The 10623-nt window shown below is 45.6% G+C and overlaps 2 protein-coding genes across 2 annotated transcripts; both read left to right on the top strand.

The window, feature by feature from the left end:
• The first annotated feature begins 693 nt into the window (after positions 1-693).
• On the top strand, positions 694-6168 carry LOC130381157 (ras-related protein ralB-B-like). Its single transcript, XM_056588614.1, has 5 exons — positions 694-957; positions 1970-2158; positions 2853-3061; positions 3401-3578; positions 4337-6168. Exons 2-5 carry the CDS (start codon positions 2045-2047, stop codon positions 4442-4444), a joined length of 609 nt encoding a protein of 202 aa, XP_056444589.1. The 5' UTR covers positions 694-957; positions 1970-2044; the 3' UTR covers positions 4445-6168.
• Positions 6169-7636: 1468 nt separating this feature from the next.
• On the top strand, positions 7637-10379 carry LOC130380815 (fas apoptotic inhibitory molecule 1-like). The gene is made up of 4 exons (XM_056588166.1): positions 7637-8163; positions 8947-9175; positions 9769-9818; positions 9927-10379. Exons 1-4 carry the CDS (start codon positions 8047-8049, stop codon positions 10068-10070), a joined length of 540 nt encoding a protein of 179 aa, XP_056444141.1. The 5' UTR covers positions 7637-8046; the 3' UTR covers positions 10071-10379.
• Positions 10380-10623: the final 244 nt, after the last annotated feature.

Here is a 10623-nt window from a genome sequence, read left to right as displayed (position 1 = left end):
TCTCTCTCTCTCTCTCTCTCTCTCTCTCTCTCTGTCTCTCTCTCTCTCTCTCTCTCTCTCTCTCTCTCTCTCTCTCTCTCTCTCTCTCTCTCTCTCTCTCTCTCTCTCTCTCTCTCTCTCTCTCTCGATAGATATGTTGTATTGTATCTATTGATCGAAATAGGAACATCTATTTATTTATCTCTCTGTCCATTTATATATTTTAGTCTGTCAGTCTTTCTGTGTGTCATAATGGATTTATCTGTCTGATAGTTTCGACATTTATTGTAAAAAAATAAATAATACAGCCTACATTTGAAATGAATGAACATAGCAACAATAGGCCTGCGATTAATCTACCAGGTGACTTCTTGTAAATTTCAAAAGCCTTTCCCGTATTGCAAATATGAAACAGTATTTTGCCACATGGCTTTTTATGTTTGATGTGCACATTCTGTTTTTATAATCTTCCTATGTTTAGCCAAGCAAAGACAACCAAAACAGCTCCAATAACCATATCCACTGGCTCAGTGGTGGTCGTGTCCATAATCGTGTCCATAATCAGTTAAATGTACCAGTTGGCCAGTATTTGCATCGCATAATGCAATGCACTACTATGCAAAAAAAACACGTCCACGTTCATCCAAACAAACCAATGTGTCGGTTGGCTGGCTGTCACTTTAACGGAGGAGGAATGTGATGACATCACATCCGCTTCGTGTAATCTTCCCGGCGCTGCGTCCGAAGGCGAAGGTGGGGCGGATTCTTTTTTTTTTTTCACTCGTCAACTCTTTGCTAGAGAGTAGCAACTTGGAAGGAAGCGCATTGTCAGAAAAAGAACTAAAGTTAAGTAGCCTACGGATGAAGGAGCCGGAGACGGAGAGGTGAGTCCAGACGCAGGAGCGTGCGTCTTATTGTGCAGCCACAATCCAGCAGCAGGGGGTCCCAGCCGGGGCTGTAGGAGTCCGACACACCGCGGTGAGTTGGGAATGTCTTTCTTCCGAGTTGCCCCCCATGCATAGAACTCACTACCTTCTTTGCTGTCCTACCATATGGGCGTGTTGGTGTTTTTGCCCGATGCATAGTGGATCGCGTGTTGTGTGAGCTAGTGGCATCTGGGGACGTTTTTCTGGGGAGACGTTTTACTCCGATCCAACGTTTTTGGACCGAGGCGTAACCCCCGAATTATGGGAGAAGCTGTGTTATGCATGTAGGCCTGTACGGTTTTCCGTTTTAATTCTATGGAGTCTCATTGTAGCGCCTACTTCTTCTTCCTCGTCCAAGTTTGATAGTTCTCCTTTTTTTCTGTGGTGTGCTCCTAAAATGGTGGCTCTCTTCCTTCATTTATTATCACAGTCAGGGAATTTGAAGACATGATCACAAGCAGCGTCTCGGTACAACCTGTTGGCCCTGATGAGGGCAAACACGGGCCCGCCCGCATCTCCCACTGTTTGTTTGGTTTTATTGCATCTGTTACACGGTAGCCTACCTCTACTGGGGTAATCAGTCCATGATTAAAAACAACATTCAGAAATACATTAAACATGTCCAGAGAATACACTTTAAATAAACAAACAGTGGATATATCCATGCTATCCATGTCCATGTTCATTTCGAGTTTGACAATAATAATTATAACACTATGTTAATACAATAGTGGACAGCTGCTCCTTAAATGTACGGTTGTTAGGGTCATTTGTAGCCTCATTTGCAGCCTCCCCTCCCTGCAGTTAAGTTAAGTGAATTAAGTTTACCGTGGTCAGAGATTTGTGGTTTCATACGTTAGCCTCTTTTCACCCCAGCGATTGACATATGTTTTTTAACTACAACTTTTGCTCATTAACATGTAAAGTTAGCTATAGAAAAACAATTTCAAACTGGGTTGAGCGAGTGAATTTGTTTTCTGTTTGTGGGTGTGAACGAGATAACGTTACCCGCACGTCAACTTATCTACAGTGTGCGTGTGTGTCTGCTTCACTTCACTCTAAAGAGCGGTTCCATTTCGAGAGCACACAGTTCTCCGCTCCCAACGCCACACGTCAAGCGCCTGTCAATCAACGGCGCCATGGCGTCCAGTAAGAACAAGAACCAGAGCTCCCTGGTGCTCCACAAGGTCATCATGGTGGGCAGCGGCGGCGTGGGCAAGTCCGCGCTCACCCTGCAGTTCATGTATGACGAGGTGAGGCCCGCTTCTCCTCCACTGGCCCCGCCGGGTTCCTGATAACAGCTCTCCGTGTGGCCCAACCTTACAGTGTGGCTGAGGCGTGTCCCACTACAGTGTGGCCGAGGGCCACTGGCCGGACGTGAGGTCACGTCTTTGGTTCATAAAAGTAGTAGTACTAGTAGTAGCAGTAATAGGAACCGTAGTAGGAGTAGTATTTGTAAAACTAACAGTAACAGTAGTAGTAGTATTTCCCCAACATATCCATATTGTTTATGTTTTGATAGTGGGATCATGGGAGTAGGTTCAACATTTAAGGGATTTCTCACACTGTTCTCAAGTCGTGAACAGGTAGAAAGTTTGGGAACGCAAACTGAAAATACTTTAATTGACTTTGAGGAGGGTGTGAAGATTCACTTAAATGTTGAGTCATGGTAGCGGTAGTGTATGTTTTGATAGTTTTACATGTGAGTAGGCGAGAATATTATTCTTTATTGTCATTGCACAGGATACAACAAAACTGAAAATGAGAGTAGGTTCAACGTTTAAGTCACTTTTCACACTCTTCTCAAAGAAAATGTTGTGCATTTCAGTTTGTTCTCCCAAAAATTCCCACCTGGGAAAACAAAGTCCTTATCTCCGCATCTAGTGAAGTGCGTTACTATGTACACGGCTAAACAGTATCCAAACCCCCCCCTTCTCCCCCCTCCAGTTTGTGGAGGACTACGAGCCCACCAAGGCGGACAGCTACAGGAAGAAGGTGGTGCTGGACGGCGAGGAGGTCCAGATCGACATCCTGGACACGGCGGGCCAGGAGGACTACGCCGCCATCCGGGACAACTACTTCCGCAGCGGCGAGGGCTTCCTGCTCGTCTTCTCCATCACGGAGCAGGAGTCCTTCGCCGCCACCGCAGAGTTCAGGTATGGCGTCCGCGGCTGCTACTGCTGCTGCTGCTGCTGCTGCTGCTGCTGCTGCTGCTGTTGTTGTTGTTGAGGGCAAAGGTTGTGTCGTTTTTGAGCTTTTTAGCTTTGTAAAGCCTGCACCTGTAAAACGGGGTACACCATGAACTTGGGGGTACTCCAAAACCATTTGAATGTTAATCATCCAAGTCTCCCACTGCAATCAAAGTAAAAGGTGTGTGTGTGTGTGTGTGTGTGTGTGTGTGTGTGTGTGTGTGTGTGTGTGTGTGTGTGTGTGTGTGTGTGTGTGTGTGTGTGTGTGTGTGTGTGTGTGTGTGTGTGTGTGTGTGTGTGTGTCAGGGAGCAGATCCTGCGGGTGAAGGAGGAGGAGGCCATTCCGCTGCTGCTGGTGGGCAACAAGTCGGACCTGGAGGAGCGCCGGCAGGTGTCTGCGGACGAGGCCACGGCACGGGCTGCCCAGTGGGGCGGGGTCACCTACGTGGAGACCTCGGCCAAGACGCGGGCCAACGTGGATAAGGTAACGCCGCCCCAGCCTCCGACATCCAGACCGTGTGAGGGTCTCTCTGTGTGTGTGTGTGTGTGTCTACTGGTCAATGTAATTGGCTGCGTGAGGGTCAGTGTGTCTAATGGACAGTGTGTGTGTGTGTGACGGTCTGTGTGAGTGTGTGTATCTGAGGGCCAGTTTGTGTTGTGGGTGAAAGTCTGAGTCCTTGAAGCTTCAGTCCTTGGTTCCTTAGCCCATAAAATTGAGTCAGCCATCAGCCATTTAAATTCAAATACATGTCAACATGATCTAAAAACCCCCACGATGACGCATCTCACGTCAGTGTCCCAAAGACGTCATCGCAATAGGATCTCATTCAGCCCAGTCAGGACAAACAACCACTTGGTTGGGGGCTGTAAGTTGCATCAATGTGTCTTCAAACACCCTTTTCTAAATGTCTAGTAGTTTATGGTGAAACAAAAACGACACAATCATCAAACCCAGGCCATACTAACATGATTCAGGGACATGTGACGCCTGAAACCTATCCAACAGTCTCTGTCTTTATTGGATTGGAATTGTAAAAAATAGGAGTTAATGGAGGGAGTTAGTGAAGTTAATGTCTTAATCCGGATTCCGGGGAAAAACAGTGCTTATTTCTAAGTTATCAGGAAGTTTCTTTCTGTCTCTCTGTCACTGTTTCTCTTTCTGTCTCTACTTCTTTCTGTCTTTTTTTTGTCTGTTTCTCTATGCATCTCTCTCATTGTCTCTCTCTCTGACTTTCTGTCCAGGTGTTCTTCGACCTTATGCGGGAGGTGAGGAAGAAGAAGATGTCTGAGATCAAGGACAAGAACGGGCCGAGCGGCAAGAAGAAGAAGCAACGGTGCTGCCTCCTCTAACCAGGGAGGCCAGGTCGCCACGGCAACGACACACACCCCCTCTACCCGACCCCCCCCCCCCCCCCCCCCCCATCCACGCCGGTGTAGCGACAACGGCCCCACATCGGTACAACTAGACACACACTAAGAGAATCCCCTTGACCTCCGAGTAGAGGGGGGGGGGGGGGGGGGGGGGTCTACCTCGACAACCGGGGGTCCCAGCTTAACAACTGCTCATTTTAGGACCCTATCCTACCCAGGACTGTTCATGTTAAGTCGATGGATGTGCCGGTGCACACCTAGTTATTTCGACTGCAAGAATGTGTGTGTGTAACGAATCCAATTCAGCATCTGGGATATCACTTATTTTACTTCCCACAGAACTCTTTTTTTTAATTAATTCTGCGCGGGCAGCTCGCATCAAAAGCCTCCATTCCCTAGGGTGAAAAAATAAAAAGATTTTCATGGGAAAGGTTTGCCGATTTAAGGAGATCCAGTGTGTTTACTCAATTGAATGTAGTCACAACAGGAATTGTTTTGACAAGCCTATTTCTGTACTTTTATAAAAAGTCATCATGGGTTCCCATAGCTACCCTCCCCAATCTCACACATTATCACAAACCCCCCCTTCGATTATTCAAGGAGATCACTAAAAAGGGACATGTTTAGTGCCAAATATATTCTTCTCGTCCTCATTTAGTGAAATTTGGTGTAAAATGGGTCTGGTGTAGGAACAAGTCCTACGGCGCGATCGTCGGTCTGGTTCAGTTGTAGCGCCACTGAGCTGAGAAAAACTGCGAAAACTAATGACTCCCACTGCCCTGTTCTCGACATCTTACAATTCTATTTGGAATCTCTTGTGGTCGTGGTGTTTGAGTCAGGTAAGGGTGATTTCCTTTAGAAAAAAACGCAAATTATCTTACCTTGTGTCGTATTATCAATGGCGTTATTTTCAAACCTGTCTTGAAGGACCTATTATAATAAACCAGCTGATTTCGGAAACGGATCGTGTTTTCGGGTTATGTCATGTGACGAAGGCTGTGGTGGGGGTGGGGGGGGGGGGGGGGGGGGAGAAACTAAAGTACACTATACTGACCTTTTGGTTGAACTGCTAATTAGATGGTAGCTAGTTTTGAATTTCTGTCACCAAAGTGCAGTTAACATGGGATAAAACCAAAGAGACACCAGCGAATGTCATGGATGGGGCAATGGCGGAGAAGGAGCTAAAGCCATTGGTCAAGTGTATTACTGGTACAGCAGGGATTGCTCCAATGCTCTTTGCTTACCAAACCACTTGTATGTTGATGGTGGAACAGTCCTCATTCATTCATGTGACAAATGTCCTTCCTCTTCCATATTGCGACACAGATATACAGGACTGAGTGGTCAACGTCATAGTTTGTTTCTACAGTCAATACAGCCATGATGAAACTGGCCTCGTGGCTCAGCAGACCAACCTGTGAGTCATGTGGTGAATATCGTCTGCTTCACTCAACCCGTTTAGACCGAAAAAGGGACTCACCTATTCATCGTTCGAAGCACATACGTATATATTTGTACTTTCACAGAGTCTTGTGATTTTAATTTTTTTCTATTGGTGTGTCACACATTTGTAACACAAACTCAATACATTGACCTGCACATAAAACAAGTATGCAGTGAATACCTTTATAACTGTATTATATATTTGTATTAATAAAGAAAATCATACTTCACAAAGTGAGCCCTCTGGTCAACTATTATTCAACCATCAGATTAAAAAAGATAATATGAAAGGACCAATGATGCCATATACACACATGTGCACACTCACATACACACATGACTTATATTGAAAAGAATTTGAATACAACAGAAGTTTGCAAAACAGAACTAGTTGTAGATATGTTTCACCACTAGATGGCAGGCTAACCTTGAATTGCAGCTCGAAAGACCCTGAAGTGCCAGCCACCTCATTACACTATTTATTTAGTAAGTCGATATGCAGGGTTCATGTTGGAACAAGTGCCAGACGTAAGATGTGCTTTATTTTGGGACTAGAATGAGGAACAGGTGACTTTAATTCTGTACAGTTCGAAGCGGGGTCACTATACAGCAGCCATTTGAGTGATTCAATAATGTAAGGGATTGATGTAAGAAACAGTCTGTTGAAAACAACCAGCAGTAGCTGCAACTCGGATCTTCTGCCTTCACATTATCCTGCTATCTGTTAAACTCCTTAAACAATTGCATTCCAGTTATCCATTAGGCCTAATGCTAAAACGGTGTAGGTATTTTATGATTCTTAAAAAATAAAGGAAGTTCCTTTAAAATCCCAAACATCTGCCACACCCAGTATTCAATGCTATTACTACTACTACTACTACTACTACTACTATTACTACTCCTTCAATACTTATACTAGTAGCAGTGCTACTGCTACTTCTACACTTAATAATATACATCATGACAATTTGCTTTTGTTTTCTGGACATAAAAGCCTTGGTGTCTCTACCATGCATTACTTCAAACTCCCCTTCAGAGAAAGGCTTAAAAAGAAGTATACTAATTGAATATGCCTGACGGGCCAGATTGAACAATGGGCCGGGCTGCATGTGGCCCGCAAGCTATAGTTTGCCAAGCTGTGCCTTAAAGAGAGCGAGTGTTGGGGCATCAGAAGAGAGGCAACAGCAGGTGTTTGTGGCTTTAACTGACCAGAGGCCAGTGGGATCTTCAGTAACCCAGTTAACTGGCCGGATGAATAAAGTTCAATTAACCTAATATCATTATCTAATAATATACTAGGGGAACTATTTCAGTGTGTTTGTCACAAGTGTAAACGGCTGTGTAAATGGAAGGGTCAATCTAGGTCTCTAAACCAAGTCGAATCAAAGCAATCGAATGGGTTACCTTTTTAGCTGTAACCCTAACCCAACTCTCAGATCTGTAGGTAAGATCTGAGAGTTGTAAAGAGAGAGAGCAGAAGAGAGCGAGATTGTGGAAGAAGCTAAGGGTCTCCTCCCTCTCTGCCCCCTCCCTCCTTCCCTACCTTTCTCCACCACTGACGTGTTTCCTTCACAGTCCGGTGATTGACAGGCAGAGATGGATTCCCTGAGTCAATCAGGAAAGAAACAGAAACAGATATTATCCCAGAGCATTTCACTCACTAATAGCTGATTAGTCTAGGCCTTTTTCTAAAACAACTTTCTAAAATGACAGCCCTTAAATCGTACCCAGCACCTTCAACTCCTCAGTCGTTTGCTCCAGAGCACTTCATCAGAGACCGGACACATTCTGTTCCAACCGGTTCACAAAAACCCTGTCCTGTGTCCCCGCCAGCGGGGGGTGTCCTCAGCCAAGAGGGCGGAGCTCCCACCTAGCGATGCCTCAGAAGTTGCTGGAGCGACACTGGAAGTGCACAACCTAAGCCTCTTACTGTAATTCACTGAGCCTCCAGAGTCCAGCACAGCACAGCCGGGATCAGCAGAATGTGAGACGCCGGGTCCCGTCTAAAGGCTACACCTCGGTAGTGTTTACCCGTCTAATAACAGCGGTGAGGGTCACGTTGTTGTCTCCGTGTGGATTGGATAACACGATGGCTTGAAGACCTCCAGAGAGAGAGAGAGAGAGAGAGAGAGAGAGGGATGCTGTCCGGGGACGTGGTGGGCATGTGGGGGGTGGCCCTCAGCGACGGAGTGTACAGGATAGAGTTTGCTCATGGCACCACCACGGGGAAACGCGTCGTGTACGTCAACGGACAGGTAGGCCGTGGCCTTCATGTTCCCCTGGGGTCATTTGTAAACGTATGTCTTGTGCTGACACCCGGGTTCGGTCGGTGTCAGGCCGCGGGCCGCCACACCCCTCAGAGAGCCTGGCTCCAGGCTGAAACGGTTCTACTGGTAGTCAAAGGGAGGATAATAGAGAGGAATGGAGAGTTAAAGGGGTGATATCTTGCTATCAGGTGTGAGTGTGATAAGCAATTACAAGCCGTTTGAAAATCTGCCTTTCCCTGTGCCCTTGTGACATCACTAGTGGGCGTGTCCAGTCCACCTATATGTGTGTAGGATAGATCAAGTCCATCAGCCTACCCGGTGGAATGTGGCAAAGGTTGCTTATCTATCCAACATACATCTAGGTGGACAGACCCACTAGGGATGACACTATGGTACAAGGAAAGGCAGATTATTCAAACGGCTTGTAATGGCTAATCACACTCACACCTGGTGGCATAATATCACCCCTTTCAATAAAATGAATACATTTGCTCAGAAGAAAATCAAATGCACAAGCAAGATTTAAACTGTCTGTATCAATTTTAATATCTCCACGTAGGTGTTCAAATATGCTGCTAAACAGTCAAGGCTACATATTTTTAAGCAATGATGTCAATTGAATTCTGGAGTCAGAAAGTTGCAATGCATTCCGAGGCACAGCGTAAAAAGGGGGCCAGAGGGGTCCTTTGTCCCCCGTTGACAGGACAGGGCCATCCATCCCAGCTCGGGGAACTCAAGTCGGGGCCTGTGGTTCAATGCCTCCTTTGACAGGAAGTGGTCCGAAGGGACTGGATGTTCAAGCTGGTGGGGAGGGAGGCGTTCACGGTGGGCCGCGCTCGCACCAGAGCCTGCGTCAACATCGAGGCAGTCACCGGCTTCTCCTACGAGTACTCGCTGGAGATCGACGGCAAGAGCCTGGAGAAGTTCCGCCACGACAGGGCAAAGGTCACCACCACCTGGATCCTGAAGGTGGACGGAGAGGACTTCAGGGTGGTGCTGGGTGAGGCTCCGAATCCATGTTTAGATTCCCCACCTTCTGGTTGAGAAACGATATTAAAAGCCAACCTATCTCTACAGTCAGCCACACCGCTGAGGAGACACCGTTCACTGAATTGTTGTTCTAGATTACTAGGGGACGGGTGATGTCACTTGGCATCGATTTGGTCAGGATCTGCCACTGTGCTGTCCGTGTGGATCTAGTGTTGATGTTGGCTTTACATGTGCCGCTGCACAATAATGACCTCAGGTGATTCTGATTGGACGTGGGGAACTCCAAGTTCTATTAAAACCCTCTGGGAAAATAAAACGATAACTAGGGAGGAAAATGCAGTTCAAGGTTCATCCATTCAAGATCACTCATTAACAGTAGTTCCATGTCTGGAATGATAACAGTGCAGAAGGATTTCTCAGCATGAGATATCAGAAACTACCGTTTAATATTGTTATAACAGCAGTGACCGGATGCATTCAGTTGCATGCAGTTAAAACGCTCCTTGACGGACGAAACAAACCATTTTTCTTTCGGAGAGAAGGGACATTGGATTGTTAACTTCCTACTCAAAAAATAACTCATAAATGATGTACTTCCAACAGAAAAGGACACTATGGATGTGTGGTGCAACGGACAGAAAATGGACACAATGGTGAGGTTCCCAATGTGTGAACCTGTTGGGACACGGTGATTATGTGGTCTTCTATCCTAGGCTATGCACCTAACTTTATTCTCCTCTGGTTTGAACTGTTGTGCGCAGGGCGAGTTTGTTGACGACGGCACCGAGACCCACTTCTCCGTGGGCGACCACGAGTGCTGCATAAAGGCCACGAGTGGTGGGAGGAAGAAGAGCGGCATCGTGCACTATCTGCTGCTCGACGGAGAGACGATGCCCGCACTATGACAGCAACTTTTAACCAAATACTTAAATATAAATAATAATAATAGTCAGTCCATTATTATTATTATTGTTAGTATTATTATTATAAATAATAATAATAATATTAATATTAATACAAATAATAATGATGATAACGTCTCTCAAACATACATTCTTCTTCATCTTCTTGTTTTATTATTATCATCATGATATAGGCCTACCACTATGCTACCTGATTCTGTTTGACGAGATAGATCATTGCATGGTATTTAGTTTTTCTAAGTATAAGTCCACTTTTCTGGTGAGATGTGTCCAATGATAAATAAAGCATGTTTTGTGCATCAGCGTATGGCCTTACTGTACTTACTGTATCTTTAATGGCGCAGATGGTTATTACACATTTTTAAATCCCAGATAAATACGTTTTAAGCACTTTGCAAACAACAGTCATACGTTGAAAGCATATCATTGGCAGCGGTGGGATAAAAATACATCGTACATTTCATTTAAATGGAAACATGTCCTTAGAATTAACCGAGTGGGATTTCTCATTGATCCTGCGCGTCCCTGTTGCGCA

The sequence above is a fragment of the Gadus chalcogrammus genome, chromosome 4 (assembly GCF_026213295.1).
Source record: "Gadus chalcogrammus isolate NIFS_2021 chromosome 4, NIFS_Gcha_1.0, whole genome shotgun sequence".
Classification (NCBI taxonomy): Eukaryota; Metazoa; Chordata; class Actinopteri; order Gadiformes; family Gadidae; genus Gadus; species Gadus chalcogrammus.
The sequence above is the reverse complement of the archived record's forward strand: the minus strand, read 5'-3'. Positions and strand labels throughout refer to the sequence as shown.